The sequence below is a fragment of the Esox lucius genome, chromosome 20 (genome assembly GCF_011004845.1).
Source record: "Esox lucius isolate fEsoLuc1 chromosome 20, fEsoLuc1.pri, whole genome shotgun sequence".
Taxonomy (NCBI): Eukaryota; Metazoa; Chordata; class Actinopteri; order Esociformes; family Esocidae; genus Esox; species Esox lucius.
This window is the reverse complement of record NC_047588.1, coordinates 18,196,052-18,223,261: the sequence shown is the minus strand read 5'-3', so window position 1 is coordinate 18,223,261 and position 27,210 is coordinate 18,196,052. Positions and strand designations below refer to the sequence as shown.

The following is a 27,210-nucleotide window of genomic DNA, read 5'->3' as shown; positions in this document are numbered from 1 at the left end:
TGCCTCCGGCTGTTTGTTTAGAAACTCGAGGTACAATTAAAAGGCCTGCATCTTGCAATCTTAGGTTACATGTAGGTACGTAAGGCTGGATCAAGTAGGAGCAAGTCCATGTATAGCTTTATAGGTTAACAATAAACAGTACTCCAGTCAGACAGAATTCCACCAGCCCTACATACAATTTAATACATCACATTGGCCGTTCCAAGATTCCAGTGGAACAGAGGAGGTATAAAACTCGATTTTTTCTTTCTACAGAACTCATTATGTTCCGTTATATTGCAGATGAGATGGTTGACCTCTGGGGTTACAGGGAGGGGAACATTTTCATAAATTTTCTTTGAAAACCCTGTTGTCAGCCGTTACTCTGTACTCCTCTCCAGCACTCCACCATAATGTGTTCTGTCTGGCTGAGAACAGGGTCACAGAACGTGATGTCATGTGAATCATGGAGCAGTTAAAGAAGTGTTTGACAGCGACAGATGGTTTCGCATCGAAGGTCAGAAATACATCACCTCAGAAAGACACAGAGCAAGGGACAGAAACAGAGAGATAGAAAGTAGAAATGGAGGGACGAAGTGGACAGAGGTAGGGGGAACAAATAGAGACAAAGAGGGAAAAACCAATGCTAATCTCTAGCATCATTTACCAAAACAACAAAGAACAAGACATATGAGAGGAGATGTGGTGAGGGATTCTGTACTGAGTGTACAATGAGAGGCTGTGTTTGTGTGTGTCATTGTGAGTGCTTGTGGATTTGGCATGATCAGAGGTTTTTATGTAAACATCCATTTACAAGGGCTCTCAAAAGTGATCACCCTCCTTGGACTTTTCCACATATTATTGTGCTTTGAAACAAAATCTAAATGGTCTTAATGAGCCACTGATCAACACACAAAAGTCCAGAATGTTAAAGAAAAATAAAATCGACAGATTGTTCTAAATTGATTACATATAGAAAACAGAAAATAATTGATTGCTCAAGTACTCATGCCTTTTAGTCAATATTTGGTCAAAACACATTTGGCAGCAATTACAGCCATGTATTTGGTATTTGGTAAGTCTCTACCGACTTTGCACATCTGGACATTGCTCAAGCTCCATCAAGTTGGATGGGGACCTTTGGAGAACAGCAATTTTAATCTCTTTCCACATAGTCTTAATTGGATTGAGGCGCTGGCTTTGACACTCCAGTGTGGATTTGGCTCAATGTTTGAGGTCATTGTCTTCCTGGAAGATGAATCTTCTCCCAAATTCCAGGTCTTTTGCAGAGTTCATTAGGTTTTCTTCAAGGATTTGTCAGCTGCTGTACTGTGCTGCATCCATTTTGCCCTCTATCACTCAAAATATTAAATACATGAAACAAAATCAAGTATTTGGTTCAAAACATACAATTAGTTTTTCGATCATTCGTTACATAGTAATAGTTAAATAGTAACTAGAAATATCTATATGACCTAGCAAGGTTACACTTCATTTATAAGTGCAATTTGTTGAAATTATAGTTATAGTATCTAGCATAAAAGTATAATAAATATATAACTGCATGGGATTTTTCCCCTAGCAGAATATCACTGCATGAAACAGGATGAAAATCCAAAAAACAGAAGGTATTTCCAGCATTTTACTCTTTTCCAATTGGTCTTTTAAAAAATCTAATAATAATAAAGCTATTTCTAAAATGTATTCTATACAAGTATAATACTTCTGGTAGAGCATTGTAACTCACCTATTGTCATTCTACAATTATAGTACTCTATACAGTCTGATAGAGCATGGTAACTCACCTATTGTCATTCTACAAGTACAGTACTCTATACAGCCTGGTAGAGCATTGTAACTCACCTATTGTCATTCTACAAGTATAGTACTCTATACAGTCTAGTAGAGCATTGTAACTCACCTATTGTCATTCTACAAGTACAGTACTCTATACAGTCTAGTAGAGCATTGTAACTCACCTATTGTCATTCTACAAGTATAGTACTCTATACAGTCTAGTAGAGCATTGTAACTCACCTATCGTCATTATATAAGAATAGTACTCTATACAGCCTGATAGAGCATTGTAACTCACTTATTATCATTATATTAGTACTCTATACAGCCTGATAGAGCATGGTAACTCACCTACTGTCATTCTTAAATATTCTTTCTATTGATGCCACTGTTGATCTACTGACATTTGGGATGGACCGCTACACAGCCTCTCTCATGGAAAGGCCATGATTGACGACATGGTCAATAATTAATTATTTTTACTTCACTTTGAATTTCTCCACCTTCACGTATCAAAACCTCTCTTTGCTTCCTCTTGTTTAGTCCATTCTTGCAATTAGCCACTTATGGGTGACCTCTATCATTAATAAATATGGACTGATTATTGATTAAACAATTGTGCATAGAGGCTTTGTTTACATGCAGAAGAGCTTCACATTCAAGGGAGATGTTTGTATCAGTTGTGACCACATATTTTCATTTAGTTTGACATGATTAAAAGCACTGAGAACTGTTTTTGTTGTTGTTTTAATGTTGGGTAAGGATTTGCTCAACATTGCTATTGTGTGTTTAAGCAATGAGAAATGACTTATGTCATTAGGTTATAAAGGATATCAACTTAAGTGTATTACTTAAGTGTATTACTTAAGTAAAACATGAGTGGGTATGTTTTATTTAAGTTATGGGGATTAAACGTCCACAGAGGGTAAGTAAAACATAAGAAAATTACCATGGGACCTCCCCACATGGTGAAACCTGATTTTTGTGGCTTAAGGGTTAGGTTTATGGTGAAACTCCCAATTAGGGTTAGTGTTGGGAATTAGGGCTAGGTTAGGTTTTGAATGTCAATATACAATGAAGACTCATCAGAGGACAGGCAACACATGAATGGCACGGGCTAGGTTTGGTTTTATATTTCAATATACCATAAAAGTTCATGTCAATATACCATTAAGGTTAAGTTTAGGATTAGGTTAAGCTTAGGGTTAGGAGAAGGTTTAGGGAACATGGATTTTTTGCTTTTGCGTCCCCACAAGTTTAGTTATACTGAGAGAGAGAGAGAGAAATAGGTTGAGTAAGGGAGATAGAGGGTGAGAGAGGGAGGAGAGAGAGAGAGAGAGAGAAGGAATGTGTGATTTTCATGTGCTTTCATATCTGTGTGTTTACTGTGGGTGCCACCTCTGCTCCCATACAAACAGTAGTTCCACATGTGTTCTTGCATACACACCCTCACACACATGCATAGTTATTAAAGCCTGAACTGAGGACCTCTGGCTTCTCCCTGCCTCACCTTTCCCACTGACACACAGCTCACATCTCTTACTGCTCACATACACACACAGCACCACTCTGTCACTGCTCACACACACACACAAACACACATCTCACCTTTCAGTTTGTGCTGAATATGAGAGATCTCACAAAGCCTAATAAAATCTCTGTCATTATCTCAGGATTCAGCAAAGCCCTGGTGGGATTCTGCTACGCACAAGCACGAACACACACAAATACACACCCACAGAAACAAACAAACCGACAGGCAGCAAAAGAGAGACAGGGTTAAAGTGAATGGAAGTGTGAGACAGAGGTAAAAACACAGACCCACAGTGGAAGGAAGCGGAAGAGGTACTACAAAGAACGAAGGGGGAAATGGAATAAATGAGTTCCAGACAGAATTGATCCATCTATCCCAGAGGATAAGTAGCTGTAAGAGGTGAGAGAGTGAGAGCAAGTGAGGGAGATTTCTATAGTGATGAAAATGTAGAGAGGATACTAAAAATGGATTGTTTAAAATGAAACACTCACAATCCAATAGATACAATTGAATTCAACAAGTCAGCACAATTTAAATCCAGTTTGAAACAGACTTGCATACGTGACTAACCTGGAATCAACCCAAGGGTGCCTCAAAGCTGTACTGTGTTGGGAGCATCCATTGTTATTCTTTCCCATGGGCTTCTTTTCAAAGATTTCTACTTGAATAAATCTAGTAGGAGTGAGGTTGAGGGTGACATCTTTCAGAGGTTTGAAATTCCTCAGTGTTGTTGTCTCTTGTATTTACGGTGTTATCTCGGGGTTAGCAGTGATACACTGTACAGTATGAACAGATAATTACAGTAAGTGGTCATGGCCCGTAGACACTATGGGTCACCATTACATTCTGTTAAAAAGCTCTGTGGCCATCCAGGCTACATACTCCCTTTTTTTGCTTGTCCATCAGCAGGGGTGTCGTTAGGCCAGGGCGATAGCACCGTGTTTTTGAAGAATAACTCAAATTATAATGTCAAATTATTTGTATTTCTTAAAAAAAAATAGCCCCATTAGCCCCATGATCTATTCATCTGTAATTCCAATCATGCATTAAAGCCCTAAAAAAACAATACTATATCGTAGATTAAAAAACGCAAATTTTGGGTCCTCTGTGTGTCGTTCAAGTAGCAGCTCTACTTCGCACTATTTGGCACGTGCGCATTTTGTGAGCCGGTCAAGAGGGAGAGAACGCATCGGTTACATGGCTTATCATTGTTGGCATCTGATTCTGGCAGCTGTGGATATACAATCATTTCTCATGATTCTAAGAGCAATATAAGAAGTGCAGCTGAAGGGTTGTTTTCTGATTGACAGTGTATACATTTAGTCAGCTAGCATGTACACTTACATTTTCATCGGGGCGGGAGGGCTAAGCCCCGAACGCCTCTGTCCATCAGGCTCTCCTGAATCCACTGGTCCAAGCCATTTGCATATCGGATAGCATGTGGCATGAAAATGCAGTGTTTCTTTTTCAATATGATTTAGAAAATCTTTGGTAGCACCCAGTTAGAGCTACAAAAAAAATATCCAAATATAGAGAATCTAACAAACTAGATCATGTCTTTGGTTTTGGCTATGAATTCACAGGCTTCACTCAGTTTGAATCAAATCTGGGATGCAATCATCTTTTTTCATGAAGTTGTCTTCTACAAAACCAACTTTCCCGACCAGATGGTTTGAGGTACATAAATAAAAATGCCTCAGATTCAGTGAACTCTCTAATACGCTGTTGCCATTTGCTCAGTGATGCACACAGGATTTAGAAACCATCTAGAGGTAAGCCAGTTGTCAAAATGGGACATGGAGTACTATTTTCCAAGACAAAAGAAGGTAGTAAAAGGGTAATGTTATCAAATATTTGTGAAATATAAAGATGTATTTTTCTCTTATCTCCTCTTACATTTGGTAAATCTGTAAAACTAAAATCCTCTATCCTTTTTGCATTTGTTTAGCAATCTTTCCATGTCGTGTTTAATAACTAATTAAGAGCTTAAGCGTAATCCAGCTAACAACATGATTTTTGTGTGTGTGTGTTTGTGTAACTCTAATTCTATGATGTCAGAAAACAATGTTTTTCAATCTCCAACTGAGAGCTTTGGCCTCTAGGTCATGTCCTAAGAGAGACAACAAACTGAGAAAACACTATAACATCTCTCTATTTCTCTCTCTTTCTCACCAGCATCCTCCTATACAACTCACTCGCTCTACAACGCAATCTTTCATCTCTTTCATCTTTCCATTTTCTTCTATTCCCTCCATCCTCTTCATTCGCTTTTTCTCTCTTTCTCTAAAGTACAAACACAATAAATATTGTTGTAGGTAATTACATAGCAGGCAGTAAATTTCACCTCTATTTACATTTAGATTACAGAATATTTCATTTCTATCCATCTGAACACAGAAGACTGATGCCTGGTTTTATACCCACGCACAAACTACGTTGTTGTTCGTGGCATTTTTATATTCTCTGCGCTTTACACACGCACACACAAACACACATTCACACTCACACACACACATTCACACACAAACACACATTCACACTCACACACATTCACAAAACACAGACAACCACATCGTGGATACTCCGTAGGTGTGATGATTGCATATAAATTGTGTTCATAATTTGTGTCTCATAACATAGATACAATCCACAGCAATAGCCTACCTGGAACTGAATATGAATGTGATGCGTGAGTCTGTGTAATTTGCTGTTTACCTTGAACTGTGATCTGTGTCTGCTCATAATGTTAAACCTCAACTTTGCTTTATTGAAAAACATGCTCTCATTTGTAAGGTGTCTTTCCCTTCATTGCTCTCTCTCTCTCTCGGTCTTTACTCTTTGCACAGTATTGATATCTGATGTTTTGGAGTGCGGCTCTTTATTGCTAGCCCTCCACCACACACTCACACCAAACCCACACACACACACACTCCACTAAGATACTAATACATTCGGAAGCAATCTTTGCGGCAGAGCATAAAAGTGAAAAATAAGAGTGAAAATATGAGGCCAAACCATAACTGTAATATTTCACTGGTTTTATAAGCAGACGAGAGAGGGAAGCGCCAGAGGGAGGAACTGGAAAGAAAAGATACCAGAGAGAGCTAACTGTCTCTTCACTCTCCCACTGCTTCTCTCTCTCATTCTCATTCATATTCAGATTGCTTTATTGGCATGAAAATACAATCTGAACACATTGCTAAGGCAGTATACATAGTTGTACAGCATTTCAGTAAATACACAGTACACAATGAAGATAAAGAAATACAGTTCATTTCAGAAGTAATAATAACAATTGTGGAACAATCTTGTAAGGTTATACAATTACAACATTATTTTACTGTTGTATTGTGTAATTCTCACTCAATTAATTAAGTTTAAATACATAGAAGCATTAGACACATATTTGATATTTAACTGTATCATGCGAGTAAATCATATAGAGTGAAAATACTGCATGTCATGAATGTCATTGAAACCTGGAATGTCTGTCAGACTAAGACAACCGTACACATAATGTATAAGACAACCGTACACGTAATGTATAAGACAACCGTACACGTAATGTATAAGACAACCGTACACATAATGTATAAGACAACCGTACACATAATGTATAAGACAACCGTACACATAATGTATAAGACCACCGTACACATAATGTATAAGACAACCGTACACGTAATGTATAAGACAACCGTACACGTAATGTATATGACAACCGTACACATAATGTATAAGACAACCGTACACGTAATGTATAAGACAACCGTACACGTAATGTATAAGACAACCGTACACATAATGTATAAGACAACCGTACACATAATGTATAAGACAACCGTACACGTAATGTATAAGACAAACGTACACATAATGTATAAGACAACCGTACACATAATGTATAAGACCACCGTACACATAATGTATAAGACAACCGTACACGTAATGTATAAGACAACCGTACACATAATGTATATGGCAGCTACATTTCCTGTTTCTCCCTCTCCTAGAATATTTACTGTTTTTTCCATCAGTGAATGCTCAGAAGTTGGAGTTATTTCTCTTAGTACAGAATAAAGTGGATCCTTGCCCCTTCGAGAGGCCATGTCTTTTTTCATCCTTTCATTCTATAGCCAATTGGTAGTTACTATTTGGTCGGGATTTGTCTCTCTTTTTTTGTGTTTCCTTTTCAGGGTTAAACAGCAATTTAGTTTACTCTGTATTTTTCCACCAATTTGTCAAATAGTGTAATTTAATTTCTGCAACATTGAATTGTTTTCCCATATGTTTAGATTAGAAACCTGTTAATGTTATTTAATGGCTTACAGCACGTTTTAGGGTTCAGCTCTTGGGTTTATGGTGATGTGACCTGGAGTAATGTTTTGTTGTTTACTTTAAATGGTGCTTAAATGTAAGTGTCTCTGTTTAATTATTAACAGTTAGAATGCACCTACACAGTTCCTCTCCGTATAGTTCTTCTTTCTTTTAGATTTAGGATAATTTAGAATTCAGTATGAACATTTTCTGTTGGGTTTCTGTCCAAATGAAATTATAGGTTAAACCTGTAAGGTTCTGCTTTTGTTGGGTTTTAGGTTTTTGTTCATATCTAATTTGTTGTATTTCTATGTATGTTTTTTTCAGTTTATACACTGTACAAAATTATAAATGCAAAACTTTTGTTTTTGCCCCCATTTATCATGAGCTGAACTCAAAGATCTAAGACTTTCTCTATGTACACAAAAGGCTTATTTCTCTCAAATATTGTTCACAAATCTGTCTAATCTGTGTTAGTGAGCACTTCTCCTTTGCCGAGATAATCCATCCACCTCACAGGTGTGGCATATCAAGATGCTGATAAGACAGCATGATTATTGCACAGGTGTGCCTTAGACTGGCCACATTAAAAGGCCACTCTAAAATGTGCAAAAACCCGTCAGTATCTGGTGTGACCACCATTTGCCTCACGCAGTGCATAGAGTTGATCAGGTTGTTGATTGTGGCCTGTGGAATGTTGGTCCACTCCTCTTCAATGGCTGTGATTAGTCCATTCCTTGACTTTACCTTAGCCTAGAATGTATATCCTTTTGTGGAAGACCCTGCCTGACCTAGACTACATTCGTTGCCTGCTCCTTTTGTACTTTTGCCATTTTGGATTTACTGTGTTTTGACAATTGCCTGTCTGACCAAGCTTAAATTCCTTCTCCTCATGCTAATAAACATTGCTCTCTGCGTGTGGAGCCACATTCTTACAATACCCAAAAACTCACCTCCATACAGGACAATTTTTAAAAACCCTATATAATATTTTACAACAGGATTAAAAAAACATTTGTATGTAATACATTGTTTAAAAGATGTTTTCTTTTATTGCATTGACTGTCAGGCCAAAGCCACAGAGGAACAGATAAATCATATTAAAAACATATTCTGCAGAATTAGGCCAAGGCCAGTTCATCTAGGTTGTTTTATAGGGTTGGACACTCACATCATTGAAGTGGTAGAATTACAACACTTTTTTATTATTCACTTTATTCATGCAATGTGTGACCAATGTGTGTACATTTTTACAAACACATGAACATGGCATTGGTTAAACATTCCAGCAATACCTGAAAGGTCAACCGAATTGACCATATCAGTCGTTTAGCAATAAGCATACAAGACAAGATGTTCAAGGATAGCACATAGAACATTGTATTCACAAAAAATTTTGGGAAATATTTTACATTTGGGTAAGTTGCAGGGATGTCAATGAGCTGTAATGAGAATGTTTTGATAATGGGTGGATTTGTCAACCTTGTGAATGCAAACTAGTCATGAAACAGGGGTATTAAGGTTACAAACAAAAGCTGTCATGACTGGATTTTTTTCCCCAAGTGGATTATTATGAACTATTAAAAAAATACTTCTTAATGATTTATTATGTGTAATTATTAAAAAGTGTTACCAGATGTGTTATTTATTACATTTGACTATGTAAAACCGACTAGTGCTACTATCTGAGAGTTATGCAGACATATAGCTTTTTTAAGTACACAATGATTTGTCTCCCTAAAATAAAATAAAATTGCAATGTATTTAAAATAAATTAGTTTCTGTCTGGTCGCTTGCACCAGAGTCCAATGACCCTCCTCAAAAAGCCTTTGAAGCCATAATTGATTCAATGGGTTTTATCCAGCATGTCTCAGGTCCAACACACTGCCACAATCATACCTTAGATTTAGTCCTGTCACGAGAAATAGATATTGTAGATCTAATAAGTGCAAACTTTCAAGTGTCTATTAAAGACTCATCTCTACAGCATAGTCTATGATTAAGTGTAGTCTGGCCCAGGGGCGTGAAGGTGACCAGTAGGCTTGATACTGTCCACCCTGCTGTCTTGCCAGGTGGGCTCTCATCGCCCCTTGGGATGCCTTCCCTCCAATGCCTCTCGGGGGTGGAGTCACTGGTTTGTTGTTGTCTCTCTGTTGCGCACTTGTGCAATTGGGCTGTTCTCAGTTGGCAATACTCGGCCCTCATTCAGGGTGGTTGCGGTTTGTGGGTGTCTCTTTGGTTGATGCTATAAGTAATGCATTTTATAAATTTTCCCTGTCTCCTGCCGTTTTCAACTTAGGAGAACATGAGGTCCTGGCCCACACCTGAGGAGTACCTGGCTTGAAAGACCCGTTGCTGTCCCTGTCTTTGTCCATCTGGTCATGCTTCCGACCTGGACTAAGTTTAAATAGACTCTGGATTTATCCCACATGCATTTATTAATTATTCCAGTTGGACACTTAATATTTCACCTGGCACAACCAGAAGAGGACTGGTCACCCCTCTGAGCCTGGGTCCTCTCTAGGTTTCTTCCTAAATTTCGGCCTTCTTAGGGTGTTTTTCGTAGCCACTGAAATTCAACACTACTGTTGTTTGCTCCTTTAAGGCCGGGTGTTTTTTAAAAGCACTTTGTGACGACAGCTGATGTAAAAAGGGCTTCATAAATACATTTGATTTATAAATACATTTTATTGATGATAATAATCTTTCTACTCTTTCTCTTTCCCATTAGGGTTTTTAAATAATGTCATTTCCCCAACATTTCTGAAAATCCATATAGCATTTTGGAACAAAGCCCTTGCTCTCCACATTCTGTTACCCTTCCCCTCTCTATGCCCTCTGTGACTCTGCATTACTTCAGTTCCCAAAGAGCATAGAGGTGACCAAGGATGGACATGTTACAGGATCTGGTGTGTGTGTGGGAGGGTGAGTGTGTGAGTCTGTGTGTGCGTGCATTAGTGTGTGTTTTAAGGGATTTCAGACGGTTTGAAATACACACAGAGTAGTTCCTCCGAGAGCAGGGACAGGATAGAAGTGTGGAGTTATTCACTGTGCCCTGAAGGTACCAGGCTGCTAAATACACTTTTGTCTTTACAGAATGGTTCTCCTGTGTCTGAGTCAGTCATGGCTGATGACGTGTGAAATGTGAGGATGGGAGCCTTGTAGGTCCTAACAGAATGGACCGCTCGCACGGCAGAACTTCAATTAGGTTTTCAAGCTGAAGGTTTATAATTTCAAACACTTCTGAAGATATTTACAGTCAAATGTATGGGGGACTGGACCAAGCCACTTCGTCTAAAGGACGTTACACACTTCCCACAATCTGAGACAAGGATGGTCATATACAGTCTGCACAAGGTTTTTTTGTTCCGACATGCAAGAAATATTTGGTAATATGTTGTGTAGACACATGGGTGCCTAAGATATGTCCCACAGCAGGCCCTTCTGTTGCTCAGCTGCAGTCACAGAGTAAAGCCAGCTACGACACGCCTGGGAACCTCTGCGAGACAGTGAGGGGTCTACACAGGATGCAGTGTGTCGGACTCAGGCTTCAAGATGACTCGATTATGCAGAGAATTTGCATACTGACAGTTCTCCAGCATGTTACAATTTTTATAGTAGTGCAACTGGAAAGCAGCTTTAGTGTCAGTCAAAATGTCACACTAGCTCAGTTTAGTTATGTCCCTCTGAAATCAACAAGGTTTATCATCCCAATGATTATTCCCCTTATTGTATTAGACAAGCATATACATGCACGTCTTTCCCATCAGACATCCTCCAATCCTCCAAGAACTGCAAACATACAAACAAAAAACAAAAGAGAGTATTCATCACATCAGAGGGGAAACGTCAGGGCCTTCTAAGCTTTCAGAAAAGGAATGATATATGTATTTTTTATTTTATCATTTGGTAATATTTCCTTTTTTTTAACTAATTTAGTCACTTCAATCATTTCAATGGTTTTCTGATTCAAACACATTTTCAAACACATTTTGGAAGGAATCAGCTCATGTATGGACTGACAATGTGTGGGATGTTATTTCAGCTCATAAAACTTGGGACCAACGCTCTACATGTTGGTTTTATACTTTTGTTCATGGTTTTTCCCCTTTTAAGATAGTCAATTATTTTTGAATTACAAATGGTCAGGTGTTTTATAATTGAAAGATACATTCACCATACTCATCTTTGGCGTATCAATTATTTTAAAAGTGTTTCTTTGCAGACAGACGGTTGCTTGAAGACACGACTTCACTAATTCAGAAAGAGATTTGATTTATGCTTCTCTTTCAAATCAGGCCTAGTGCTGCCTGTATGGATTGCTTTGGATTAAAAAACAAATTGATTAATTCAGAAAATAACTGTCATGCTGAAACAGGAGGCAGGATACAGGCACAGGGAGAAGAGAGAACAACTAATAAAAAATTAAGTAAGACCTACTGTGACAAAACTAAAATAAGTACAGAACAGAACAAAGCTACAAAAAGGCATTTAAATAGGGACAGTGATCAGGAATACAGGAGAGGGAATAATAACAAACACAAGTCCGTGCTTCCTCATGAGGGAGCCTGCCATGCCAGGATGTAACATTAACAAATAAACATTAGAATGAATAAGCTACATTTCCAACACCACCTTGCCTAACCTCACAATGGAAACACAACAACATCCTTTTATTTATTTAATTTTTTTATAATGTTTTTGAAAGTGTCATTCATGCATTTTAATAATGTATTTTTCGCCATTAACTAGGCTATGTTTGACGAGCAGATCCCTTATTTGTATGCATGGACATGGCTGCATGTAAATTTACAAACGCTCCCAAGCAAAAGTTCATGTTGATAAATCATGTCATCACGCACACAGATTTGTGATGAATGAGACCCCAGAAGAGTTGCAGCTGAGTTAGTAATGATGGAAATGGTATCCTCCACTGAGGTGACATGGCGCTAGGCACATTGGAGATATTGTAGGTAAAGTTGTATATAAGGAGTGTTCTAGATTAACCTGGTAGAGCGAATCACCATTCTAATGTTTGCGGAGAATGACTAGGTGTTGGTTTAGGGTCATATCAAGGTCGCAATAAGTTGCAAAAGAGAAGGCCTGGAGCTCAGCCCGGGGGGACGCCAGTAGTAAGAGTCCATGGAGCACACATCGATCCTCTTCAATACAAAACTGTGTCCTATTTAGCAACACGCCAAATAGGACACAGCCCAAAAGTGTGCGGAGCCTGGGATATCCAGCTCTGAGAGGGTAGGGATCAGAATCTGATGGTTTACAATGTTGAAGGCAGTAGATAGATCTAACAAGAGGATAATAAAGGAGAGAGAATATGTAAGAGGAGTGTTATGAGTTTCTGCTACACAGAAGCTGAGTGACCTGTCTCAGTTGAGTGACCTGTCTTGAAGCCTAATAACTGTTTACAGTAGAGGAGATTGCTCTGGGAGAGAATGGAAGAGATTATCAAAAACAGTACAGTCAAGTGTTTTGTGAAGTGTTTTGTGAAAGATAGACTGAAGACATTCTGCTCGGTAGTTTTGAATGTCAAAGGAGTCAAGTGAGTGTCAGAGGGGAATGTCAAAGGAGTCAAGTGAGTGTCAGAGGGGAATGTCAAAGGAGTCAAGTGAGTGTCAGAGGGGAATGTCAAAGGAGTCAAGTGAGTGTCAGAGGGGAATGTCAAAGGAGTCAAGTGAGTGTCAGAGGGGAATGTCAAAGGAGTCAAGTGAGTGTCAGAGGGGAATGTCAAAGGAGTCAAGTGAGTGTCAGAGGGGAATGTCAAAGGAGTCAAGTGAGTGTCAGAGGGAAGCATGGAACAGTTGATGAGGGAAATGAGGAATAGAGGTCTCTAGAGATGGTCTGGAGAAGGAAAGAAGTAATTCGGGGTGAGGGGGTTGGTTTTTGGTTGACCAGACATCTCTCATCGCAGGATTTTATCTAGTGAGAGTGGGGAAAAAGAGGTTAATGTGACGACACTTTGGTATGTGAGAGACCAGTGAACTCAACAGGCTGAGTGAGTAAGGTTGTGAATATTACCAACCTCCTTTCAAAGTGGAAAGACAAAGTCATCCACACAGAGGGGAGAAGGAGGGGGTGTAGATGGAAGATGGCAGAGAGAGAAAGTGAAAGAAAGTGGCAAAGAGATTCCGGGGGTTAAAGAAAGTCTTTGAGATTTGGAGTGCTACTACGTGGCTTCTGTAGCAGTTAGAGGAAGAGAAGGTAGTGAGGAGGAATTTAAATGACGAAAGGTCATCTGAAAGTTTGGTTTTCCTCAGCTACCCACTGCCCTGTTCTCTGTGCTTGCAGAGGGTGATTTAGCCTTGGAGCATGAGGGGAGGAAAGGGCGCGCTTGGGAGGAGAGGGGACAGTGAGAGTCATAGGATGTGGAGGGAAATGAGAGTCAAAGAGGCAGAATCAGGAGACAGAGAGAAAAATGTATCAGATGGGAGAGATGATAAAATAGATGGGAGTAGTTGGAAATATGATTTGATGGTGCATGTACATCTGGGTAAATGGGCAGGGTTGGAGGATAGAGAACAACAGGTGAGACCGGGGTTGCGGTGAGGTTCCTCAACAATCTATCTAGAGAAGATACGGTCAAGCATATTGCCTGCCTTGAGTGGTTGGGGACTAGGAAATTAGAATAGTAGAGGAGCAGAAAGAAAGAGGTTAAAATAAAGCAATGTAACAGTGTGAGCCCAAGTCAGTCATTTCAGTGAGGGCATTCTACACCACCGCGGCACAGATTAGATTAGATTCAATTCAACTTTATTGTCATTGAACAAGTACCAGTACAGTACAACAAATGCAGTTTACGTCTAACCAGTGGTGCAAATAGAGGAGGGCATTCAGTATACGTATGTACAAGTGAAATGTACAGATGTGCAATTAATGCAACTGCATTACATATGCAAATTTAGATGTGCAGTGGCAGCAAATAGAGGAGGGCAGAAAATGTATTAAGTATAATGTATGTACAAGTGGGATAAAATAGTTGTGTGGGTACAAGTGGCGATTCTCAGTGGCATTCTGAAGTTGCCGTGTAGGCTGCATTGCATTTTGTCTATGGGTGCATTTTTAACAGGGTGCAAATCGGCCAAGCTGAACGGCTTTCTATTTGTTGTTGGTACATTTGTCATAACCCAGTATTTTGTAGGATATACTTGGCATGGAAAAATATCATTAATGTAATTAATGAATTAACATTTGGATCCTTTTGCAATGACCAAAGTGTAGAACCTAAATCAATTTAATGTTTTGCCATTCTGGAGGTTTTTGTCATTCTGTAAGATGCTTTTAGAAAGGGTTGAAGTTGCGGTACTGGGCATACATTATTTGTTAGAAACTACAAAAACATCTGCAGTCTACATGTCCACATCATAAGGTAGATGTCGGGAGGTGAAATGAACAGGTTAATATGAGTGGTGAACCATTACCAGGAAATGAGCTCTTTAAGGAAGTCTCCAAGCGCGCCAGTTGGAGTATAGACAACAGACTGAATGGAGAAATTAGATTTACAGCATTAAATTAAAACGAGTACATAAGTGAGCAAGGGGGAGATTGAACATCTACACATGGAGAAATTAGCATCCTTGTGCTGCCCCCTCAATAACCCGATGTTGCTGAAACACAGAGAGAGCACATGCAGTAGCAGGATTTTCAGAGCAGCATATGCCCAGATAAACTCAGATAGCTAGTAGCTCAGTTGATTTAGCCTGCCCATTCCCTGTTGAGTTATATTCTGACACCTCCAAATTCACCAAGTTATACAGACTGACCGTCTCACCCACCTCAAACAATTCAAGAAACCCAGGAAATGTTCTTGAATGAAGTCTGCTTACCTGACCAGGACTAACAATGGTGAGAGATAGTGAACATCTGTTTTCATCAATTGCCATGCTAATAAAGGAAGTGCATCTACCTCTCTGCAGATTTCTCTTTAAATAGATTATATGATGGATGCTGTCAAATTGTTCTGAATGGTTTCTGACATCCCAGAGAAAACAACAGAATCTACCATTGGCTCAGCAAGGAAAGCATGGACTAACTTCCAATACTGACACTTGTGATTTCCCTCATTAGTGGAACTTGGCCCATCATCATGCCACCTGAAAATGAATTCCTGAAAAATGCCCTGAAATCCAGTGGTATTCCTAAACTGCTTTGTATCATTGTTCTAAAATAGTCACTTAATCACTTGATAATTATTATTATTATAACTTTTCTTGGGACTGCCAGAATATGAAGTAGGTATCCCATCACATACGGTCAAAGATTTCACAATCTTTCTACAGTATTTCATGGATTAAAATGTCCCTGTGGGTGAGTCTGTGTGTCTGTATCTGTGAGAGACAACATGAGAGTGTGAGTGAGAGTACTGGATATTTGATCTCATGGGGGCAGGAGCTGGTGATATAGGAAAGTCTAGGTGATTAGAGCACACATACATAGACGCACGCACAAATACACACACAAAGATGTGAAAAGATCAACAGAGACATAACCTTCTGAGAAACATTGGTGTGTTTAAGGAATTGACTGTGATTGTGGCTTGGTCCACCAGCACTTTAACCAGAACACCCCATGCCACAGCTACATGTAAGCCATAGCGACTGTGAAGTATTTGCAGATCACACACACAAACATAAACCCACACACAAAAAGTCACCAACATTTCCGCACACACAAACACACATAAACAAACACAGAGACATATTTCTCCAGATAGGGACATCCATCAAACAGTAGCAGTTGAGAAAGGCATGTCAGTGTTTCACTGTCTCCCCAGAGACCAGAGAGGGTCAGTGAAATGCCTGGTATACAGAGAGAGAGAGAGCGTTGATAGAGAGAGATGCTATCTGTGTATTTGGTGGGGGGGGGGGGGTTGCGAGAGGGAGAGTGAGAGAGTAGAGGCATGTTGAAGAGATAAATTAATGGATTGGTTTCATCCCTACAAACAGAAAGGAGTTTAAAGTTGGTCTCCAGTCACAAGGTTGTTTCCTGGTTCTGTGGATATCACACACACATCAAATTTTACATACTTCCATCAGCTGTGGAATTAACTGTGTTCAAACATATTGTATGCTAAGATCTCCAGCCCTTTGCCATTGGAAACACTGCGCAGTTCATGTAGGCTCTGGATTCATAGGTGAGATGGTAAGTGATTATAATTCTCATTGTCACCTGGCCATGGATCCGACAGATAGGTGAGAAGAGGTACAGAGAATCCAAGAAAATGCCCTTTCTGCTTAGGCCTTACATTACACATGTAAGAGGCATTGGAGTTTTGTCTAACATCAGGACAAACAGCTAAACGTGTACACACATAGCTGTCCTGTTGCAGTAATTTTTCTCCACACATACAAAGTCAAACAAAGGCTCACAACAACAAATCACATCCAGGAAAAGTCTATTCAACAGTGCAGAAACGATCCCCATGTTACACAAGGTTCTTTCTTACCTGAATCAGGTCAGTGGTTCCAGTTACAGGGAGACACGTCCTGGACTCGCTGGGTGGAATTAGTGCATGTTTTTCTATAAAAAGCGTATAGATAGGAGATTAGGAGAAGAAAAAATAGGGTACATTTTATGTCTTCTCCTTGTGATTTGTTTGTGAAATTTGTTTTTTCAGTGTCATTTCAATTTTTCAGTGTCCATGATGTATTATGTTTTCTTATTTACCTTTTTTCTCCTCATGTTTCTTTAGGGGTTACATGGACAGTAAACACATTCTCATTTACAAGAATAACCTGGAAGCAAATAGGCTCTAAGCACTGTGCTACCTGCTGCTCCAAACACCAGCTTCCTCTCTCCAATCCAGCTTTTTCAAATCCAATTTCATACAACATACCCAGTATATTGTAATGTATTCACAATTGATATAGGTAAAATAATATATTTCTAGCAAAACCATGTATTTAGACACAAATTCAAACTAAAGGAATAACTCTCCTGTGACCATTGACAGGTCATTTGTCTCCTGTGACCATTGACAGGTCATTTGTCTCCTGTGACCATGGACAGGTCCTCTGTCTCATGTGACCATTGACAGGTCCTCTGTCTCCTGAGACCACTGACAGGTCATCTGTCTCCTGTGACCATTGACATGTCATCTGTCTCCTTTGACCATTGACAGCTCATCTGTCTCCTATGACCACTGACAGCTCATCTGTCTCCTGTGACCATTGACAGCTCATCTGTCTCCTATGACCACTGACAGGTCATCTGTCTCCTGTGACCATTGACATGTCATCTGTCTCCTTTGACCATTGACAGCTCATCTGTCTCCTATGACCACTGACAGCTCATCTGTCTCCTGTGACCACTGACAGCTCATCTGTCTCCTGTGACCATTGACAGCTCATCTGTCTCCTGTGACCATTGACAGCTCATCTGTCTCCTGAGACCACCTGCAGGTCATCTGTCTCCTGTGACCATTGACAGCTTATCTGTCTCCTGTGACCACTGACAGCTCATCTGTCTCCTGTGACCATGACAGTTAATTTGTCTCCGGTGACCACTGACAGGACCTCTGTCTCCTGTCAGTGGTAAATCATTACACAAGAGAACTGTCAATGCCTAGTCTTGATTCTAGGCTTTGCATTTGGAGTTTGATGCTGGGGTCTGACAACATAAGGACCAAAGAAGTGTCAATGCAAGTCAAGCTGGCCTTCACAACTTAGATGAATCAGAATTAATCAGAGGCATAGCCAAAACATTATGCCTGCAAAAAAACTGTTTGGTACATTAAAAAGAAAAAAGAAAGCACTAAATACGTGCTAGATCAAGGAATGTCTAGAGTGGAAGGCCATAGAATGCTCACCTTAATGAAGACAAAATAGCTGTCATACAGGTGAGGAATGTTTTCCATAAGGTTGGTGTACATGTCAGCCACTGCCATTCACAGAAGACTTCCCCAGCTGAACTACAAAGGCTGGAATGCAAGGTGCAAAAACATGCAAGGAATGCAAGGAAAGCAGATGGCTTAAAAAATACCAAATAGACCCGGCAGAATTTAGAAAAATGTATTGTGGACTGATGAGACAAATTTTACCATGGACCAGAGTGATGGCAAAAGGAAAGTGTGGAGAGAAAAAAGGAACTGGTATACCAACCTATCTGTGAAAAGGTATAGGGTGTGTTATGTTTTGGGCATGTATTGCTGCCCCTGGAACGTCTCACTTGTCTTCATTAATGATGTAACTGCTGACAGCAGCAGTAGGATGAAAGGGTACCGAAACATATCGTCTGGTCAGATACAGCCAAGTGCCTCAAACCTCACGGGATGGCACTTCACCTGGCTGGAGAATGACCCCATACAGCTAAAGCAAAGATTTTCGGGGCCAAATAGAGGAATGTTTTTGACTCCAAGTCAGTCACCTGACCTGAATCAAATTGAGGATGTGTTTCACTTACAGAAGACCAAAGAGAAAAAATGGCCCCCCAAAAAAACAGAACTGAAGAATGCTGAAGGACAGGTCTGCTACAGTGCTGGAATACAGATTCAAAACGACAAAACTTGTCACTGTCCAAATAATTTTGGACTAGGGGTAGATAGAGTCCTGAAAACCTGTACTCAAGTAAAAGTTGAAGTACCACCTGAAAAAAATACTCAAGTAAGAGTAAAAGAGTACTTGAGTACTAGTTACATATTTTGTTCAAGACATTATAACTCCGTAGTAACAACAAGGAAAAACGATTTAAGAAAGTACAAAAGCAAACTGCATTTGAATAGGCATTTGTTTTCCAGAGCCCATAGCAATGCGGATTAGAAAAACAAAAGAAATTGCAAAAGTTAATAAATCTGTTTGTAATTAGTAAGTCAGGTCTTGGGAGAAATTACTGACTGCATTGCAACTAAACCACCTGGTTAGCAGAAATTGCTTTCAACTAAAATCTAGCTAGCTAGACATGGGTATGTTGCTGCAAACTAAAGTGCATTAATTATACAATTAAAGTCAAGCCCAATGAACCACTAATACAAATACACTAAGTTGTAGCGTTATTATATATTGTAGGTTAGCTAGAACATTACATTATCATTGGGATATATTACATGTCGTTATACTGTACTTGAACTTGTTCAATGACAAAAAAGATAATAAAAAAAGAGATAGCTATAATAACAGGATTTAGCTGTCGAAGTAGCGCGAACCGGTTCTCTAACCTTACCTCTATGTGCTTGCGGAGAAGCGATGATGAGTTTTTGAAAGCATAGATGGTTGCATCTTTGAGAATAAAAAGACAACATTTCATGATGACTGTGTTGCCTATTTTAAATTTAAATCGAAACATGTGCAACTGTTGCCAGGGATTGGAATTTCCCTCGTCAACGTCCTCCAATTGACAATTTTCCATGTCGGTGTCTGTCATTTAATTAGCTACGTCCGTGCTCTCACTCCGATGCAAATGTAAAGCAGCGAGAGGGAACACCCAAACTCGAAACGAAAAAACTCAATATTTTTTGACAAACGACTGAAGACAAAATTGTTACGAAAGAGTAGATGAAATGTAACGGAGTAAAGAGTACGATTTATAAAAAAAATATTTGAGTAAGAGTAAAGAGTACAGCCCGCAGAAGGTAACTAGGAAAAGTCCTCGTTCCTCTGAAACGGTACTCTTTTAATCATTTGCGTTACTTGTAACGCGTTACTACCCACCCCTGCGACTGCCATGTAATTTGACAAACGCCTCGAGTTAGTATCATGGACATCACAGATCCTAAAACTAACATGAGTTGTCAAATGTTTGACTATAGCCAATTAGCTCCTTATAGAGACACTGGAGTTTACATTGACTTGGCGCGGGTTTTAATTTAGTTTACTTTTAACTGAAGAAGGTGAAAGAGAAAGAGGGGGGCAGAAAAGAGTGAGGGCAGAGTGCAAAATACCTAGAAAACAACAGAGATTAGTCACACAAAAACACACTCGCTGTCTCACATTGACACTCACACAGAGCTACACCTCCGCTCTGATTAAGACAAGCACTCTTCCCTTCAACCCCATCTCCATCCCCTTTCATTGGGTCCACTCCGGTGTGCGGAACAAAAAGAGAAAGTGAAAAGGGCGCCGCATAATCTCCAATCACTCTGAACCGAGGCACCAGCGATATCCCCTCCTCCCTCTTTCTCGCGCAGAAACCGGGTTGACTAGAACGCGCGTATCACAACGACAGCTATACCAACGACAGACACGAGCCAGATCATAGGGAGAACGGAGTCTCGCTGTTGAGCACTACAAACACGAGAACGGACTACGCTTTTGCCGCTCGGTCTGTGTCTCCGTACACTCTAAAGAACTATCACATCGGTGGATGGATTAACAGTTACAGATCCACGAACCAAACTATCAGGAATCTGTCAATCAATCAGGAAAATAATGTTGTTTTCCCCAGAGAGACTCCTGGGGCGCGAGGCACCTGTCAACTGCATCTCACTTTTCCCGGTAAATCTGCTGGAGACATTCTCTATTGCTACACTAAATACCCTCTAGGACTGGAAGGAGGAGGACGGAGTGAAGGATTTTGAGTGATCGGAAATAGATTAAGTAAAGAGTGAAAGTCTTCGCCTCTCTTAGGATAGAAGGAAATATATAAAATATTCTACAATAAATAATATTTCTGAACGTGTATGAATAGAGAGCCTACTGCCCCGAATGTTTGACGGGTTTACTGTCGCGTCTTCGTATGCAAGTGTAGTGACCTCAGTGCGTCACGCATGCTTTTTATGTAAACAGCCTGCAGGCTTTAGTAATGCTAATACGAATTAGTTTTTAATGTAAAAATAAATAAAAAAGTATTTATTTAAGTTATTTTTTCCTGGATGAGTTGCTGAATGTATTAGTATCCTACATTTCCTCCGCTCTGCATTCTTTCGGATTGAGAAGAGGCACACTTGACTTAGTGAAGAGTCTGAAACTGGACGGACAGACTCCCATATATGCGCAAGAGCCTGCGCATGGGAGAGTGGACCCAAAAGGCTGGATGGCGTGCAGTACTTGTTACTACCTGGTCATCAGCTCCACACACCTGAGCAAAGGCCATGTCCGACGTGTCAAGGGAGTATTCCGAGGACCCCTCTGTCCAACAGCCTCCAGCCAATCACCAGTTAGTACCTGTGTGTATTTATGTGTGTGTGTGTGTGTGTGTGTGTGTATGGGGGGGGGGGATTATGGGTGTCTCTGTGTGCATGTGCAGGCCAACGTGTGTGTTTGTGTGTGTGATGCATGTTTGTATGGGTTTGTCTAAACATATCACAACTGCCTGCTTGTTAGAAGACACTGATGCTCAGGTGGAAACGTCTCTGTGATTGTGTTGGAATAGAATTCTCCTAAACTTTCCTTATTGCCAATGTACCCTAGGTCTCTGGAACAGACTGAGCACACTGTTTCTGTTGCCAAGATAATCCACTGGGAGAGCCATATAAAAGGCTGATTAAACAACATGATCAGGTGCCCCTTCTTCTAGGAACATTAAAGGGTCACTCTGACACAATACAATGCCACAGATGTCTCATGTTTTGGGGATAGCATGCAATTGGCAAGCTGACAGCAAGAATTTCTACTAAAACTGTTGCCAGATAATTCTGTTTTAATTTCTCTGCTATAAGCACTCCACTGCTCAGTGTTGTTTTAGAGAATTTGGAAGTACTTCTAACCAGCCTCAAAACCGCAGGCCTCATGTAACCATACCAGCCCAGGACCTGAACGTCCAGCTTCGTCACCTGAGGGATTGTCTGAAATCAGCCATCCGTAGAACTGATGAAACTGTGGGTTTTCACGACTGAAGAATTTCTGCACACACTGTCAGAAACCGTCATTTGCCACCCCAGATACTCAGTGGTTTTCTGATACACCCCACTACCCTATCCTATCCTACCACCACTCTAACCTACCACTACCCTAACCTATCACTACTCTAACCTATCACTACTTTATACTACCACTACTGTATCCTACCACTACTCTAACCTACCACTACCCTATCCTACCACTACCCTACCCTACCACTACCCCAACCTACCACTACTCTAACCTACCACTACTCTAACCTACCACTACCCTATCCTACCACTACCCCAACCTACCACTACTCTAACCTACCAATACCCTAACCTACCACTACTCTAACCTATCACTACTTTATACTACCACTACTGTATCCTACCACTACTCTAACCTACCACTATTCTATCCTACCACTACCTTAACCTACCACTACCTTATTCTACCACTACTCTAACCTACCACTACTCTAATCTATCACTACCTTAACCTAACACTACCCTAACCTACCACTACCCTAACTTATCACTTCTCTAACCTACCACTTTCCAAACCTACCACTACCCTAACCTGTCGGCTACCTTAACCTTCCACTACTCTAACCTACCACTACACTAACCTGTCCGCTACTTTAAGTTACCACTACCCTAACCTAACCTACCACTACCCTAACCTATCACTTCTCTAACCTACCACGACACTAACCTGTTGGCTACCTTAACCTACCACTACCATAACCTACCACTACACTAACCTGTCCGCTACCTTAAGTTACCACTACCATAACCTAACCTACCACTACACTAACCTAACCTACCACTAACCTGACCTACCACTACCCTCCCCTAATCTACCATCAACTCAACCTGTTGGCTACCAATGAAAATTTAGTCGACTGTCAGAATAATTCCTACATTAAACTGTGCACCGTTCACCCACGATTAGATGAATGGAAAGAGACATGTGTTCCAATAAAAACTCGGAGTGTGCTGACATTTCATCACCACTACACATGCAGCCTGAATTGGTCAACAGTCTTCAGTTTTTTCCAATTTTTCAGTCAGTCTGCTTATTTTCATGCAGCTGATATTTCTGACATGCAATACTGTTCAGTAGTGGTGTTGTTACGTATAGTCTTGTGGGTATTTATTGTAGATGATTGTGATGAACTGGTTATTACCTGACATGAACTGGTTATTAACTTAACTTTCCGCAAAAAAAAAAAACAATACCGGTTGTTGCGTGTGGCACTCCAAAATAGGCGCTAACAGTAATGTCGTACAAAAAAAAAAATGCATACTGATCAACATGCCTTGCATTAACAGTATGTTCATATTCATGCTCCCAGTGTCTCCAGTAATTTACCCATTATTTATGAGCTCTTAATATGAGATGAGACACACTGGCAGAGAAGACATGAGGAGAGGAGCAGCTGCAGTGTGTGTTTACTGTGCCCATTACCAGGCTGTCATGTTTGGTCCGATTAGACTGGTGTGATGAGAGAACAGAACAGTCTTCTACAAGATGCCGTCGGAGAGGTAGAGAAGAGGAGAGCGGAGACACTCTCACAGACTCGTGTACGCCCATGTACCCTGACACAGTCACATATATTCGCCGATGTGAGTTGAGGTATGAAATATGAAATTAAATGTATAATTGACTTTCTATCCAAATGCAATATGGAGTTCTGTGCTTGCCATGGAGATTTACTCTAACGCAAACATGACACACTGCACTACCACCGGGAAATTAGTTTGTGCGTGCGTGCGTGCTTACATACGGGCGTGCGTGTGTGTATATGTGTGAGAGTCTGTGTGTGTGTGTGTGTGTGTATGCGTGTGCACATCTGCAAGCGTGTGAATTTGTGTGTGTGTTTGTGTGAGTTGAGGTTAATTATGCAGAGTGTGAGAGTGAAGAAGTCCTTAACAAAGTCTTTAACCATTTAACCAACTTCCTGGGCAGTCCTAAGGCCATGCTGTATCTACGTTTTTTTGGTATATTGTCATCATCATTAGTACACCTCTCATGTTGCATCATAACTAGAGTGTTAAGTAACAACCTTTATTACCTCAATGGGAAGAGGGGAGGGCGGGAGACAGGAAGTAAAGTGTTGGAAAAAGGAGAGGAATCCTCCATATGCCCCTAAAGGCAAGAGACTATTCCTTGGCTTCTCCTCTTTTGCTTTACCCGCACAACTCTCTCTCTCTCTCTCTGTCCCTCTGTTCGTGCCAGTGGAAAGATGCTCAACATTACGTCGTCCCTGCACTGAATGTCACTGCTTCAGCTTTCAATCAAGGCAGTGGAAAACAAGACAATGTAGACGATATGTGTGAAAGTGTCCTGCGCGTCCTCCCTGAATGGGATTGGAATCAACTAGGGAACAGAGTTGTCTGAGCTAGGCAACTTCCAAAAGGCTGCTGGCGGTCTCTTTACAAGCTGCCAGTCAACAAACAGACTTGCTGATCTCCAACGGAGTATAATATAAAGGGCAATAGCCACTTTCAGGCATCTGGTCCTAGTGTTGGGAAAGGGTCTTTCTTTGTTCAAATTGCTACCTCAACTATTTCCAAAATAGCTTGGGCATTTTGTGTGTTAACCAGCTGGTTCTCTCTTATGGGGGAGGTTTTCTTATCCAAAGGTTGTGGCAGCCTCGCCTCATCTAGCTTAATGGAAGACGAGGGTCTGTGGATGTGGTGGTATGCCTACTACAAACTGGAGGCCTTAGTCATTGGGCAATCAGGCGTTGTTGTGCCCCTCTGGTCGGGGACCAGATTTGTCACATTTAGTATGTTTGGTGTTAACTGAAGTGTTAAAGGGTTTTTTAAACATCCTATTCTCTCTTTCTCGCACTTGCTCTTTCTCAAGCCTGATTTATGCTTCTGCGTGTCCGCGTTGTTAATGTCATGTGTGTCAGTACGCAGACATGCTCAGCATTTATAGTTGTGCGGCCTTGTGCATATCAGCAGATGCGTAATATAGACGAAGAGCGTGTTTAAAATATTTTAGCTTGTCAGCTAATCGTTCCAACAATCTTCTGCATCGCTTGATACCCTCTATTACACATCAAGCCACCCACTTCACACAATCCTGCTTCAGGGGACAGTTCCCATCCCTCCACCTGCAAACCTTCCTGGGATAGGAGTCACCATCCCCATGTCATCGTTGGAGATGCTGCTTTTCCACTGCATGTAAATCTGATGAAGCCCTTTCAAAGTAAGCAATTGTTAATTGATATTCTGGAGGGTTAAATCATAAGCAGATATTAGATTAATAATAGGGTTAGGGTTATATACACTTAATACTCGTAAATGTTCTGCCTTCTATCTGCTTCAATTGCACATTTAGAATTGCCATATGTAGTGCATTTGCATTCATTGCACATCCATACATACTACTTCTACATACATATACTTAATACCTGTAAATAGTTTGTCCTCTATTTGCACTTCTGATTAGATGCAAACTGCATTTCTTTGTACTGTATTTGTTCACTGACAATAGATTCAACTTCATGTATGTTGAATGTATGTACAAGTACATACAACAAAATGCATTTAGTCAGTGGGGTTTTTGATATTTTAAATTTCAGTGTGTATTCTGCTTTACCAGGTGCAAATCGGAACAAAAGCAAGAGGATCTACAAATATCAACATTCAAGGGCCAGACGTAACAAGGCCGCCCAACTATAAATGCTGAACACGTCTGCGTACTGACACACATGACATTAAAAATGCAGACACGCAGAAGTATAAATCAGGCTTAACGCTAAATTCAATTCAGAAATGCATTATTGGCGTTGGAAGTGTTTGTTTAAAAGTGAGAATATCAAATAAAGAACATAAACGGATGTTTTGTCTTTGAGATATAGTTTATCAGCATCTGAATTTCTTTTTAATAATTTGTTGGTCTGTGATTCAAATTAGACAATAATGTGTCTGAAAAGTTTTGTCATTCATTTGGAAGGTTAAAAAGTGCAGCTCTGCTTCCCCCTCACAGAGAGTAAGCATTGCAATTTAAATTTTTTCATTAGATTTTTTTCCAGTGTTGAAAGTACAGTAGTTATTTTTGGTTTCTAATGATATGAATTGGTTTAATTGTGTTATTGTTCTGTGGTGTCTGTTTGTCTTTGTGAGCAGAGTTTTAAAACCTGCTGGCTGAAGGCACTCTCTGTAGGTGTGGACTGTTATGGAAGCTTTAAGAATCACTTTTCTGTAGGTGGTTGTAAAATGTAACTGCTCTTTAGTGTATGTGGATCATCAGTAGTCCTAATTATTTGTCACATTCTTCATTGGTTGGTGAGTGAACCCCAAGCCTCACAACCATAGTGCACAAAGGATTCTTTGGACTGTTTTCCCAGATCCTGATGTGGAGTATGATGTTCCTTTTTATGGCACACACATATATTGGGGATAACTGCTTTAAACCTATGTCCCATAGGCCCCCCAGGTGACCCTGGTTTAGTCAAACCAGAGAATATTGTATCACATGATCTGAGTGTCTTTTAGGTCTTCTAAGTGGGCAGTGATGTTCCCTTTACTAAGGAGTCGCATCCATTCTACCTTCAAAGCCTAATAGAGGGAGTGCTACAGAGATGGTTGTCCTTCTGGAAGATTCTCCCATCTCAACACATTCCTGACCAAGGGCCTTCCCCAATTGCTCAGTTTGGACATCCAGCTCCCAGTCACCACCTGGCAGGCCAGAGGATTGGCCGTACCCAAGTAGGAGCTTCCGGAATGCTGTAGCCATCCATTCCTGCTCCACAGCTGTATGAGCGTTCCTCATTTCAGTGACAGAATAGTGGGGCTC

The 27,210-nt window shown here is 40.4% G+C and overlaps 1 protein-coding gene across 2 annotated transcripts in view; it reads left to right on the top strand.

Annotated features, from left to right (window-relative positions):
* The first annotated feature begins 20,628 nt into the window (after positions 1-20,628).
* LOC106024817 overlaps positions 20,629-27,210 on the top strand; it is a 46,599-nt gene continuing 40,017 nt past the window's right edge. The window contains exon 1 of one of the 2 annotated variants that reach the window (XM_013139287.4): positions 20,629-21,727. In XM_013139287.4, coding sequence (XP_012994741.3) covers positions 21,605-21,727 — 123 coding nt within the window. In that variant the 5' untranslated portion in view covers positions 20,629-21,604. Of the gene's footprint in view, positions 21,728-23,656; positions 24,024-27,210 lie in introns of those variants that run through there. The other variant, XM_034289113.1, reaches the window with a different exon arrangement.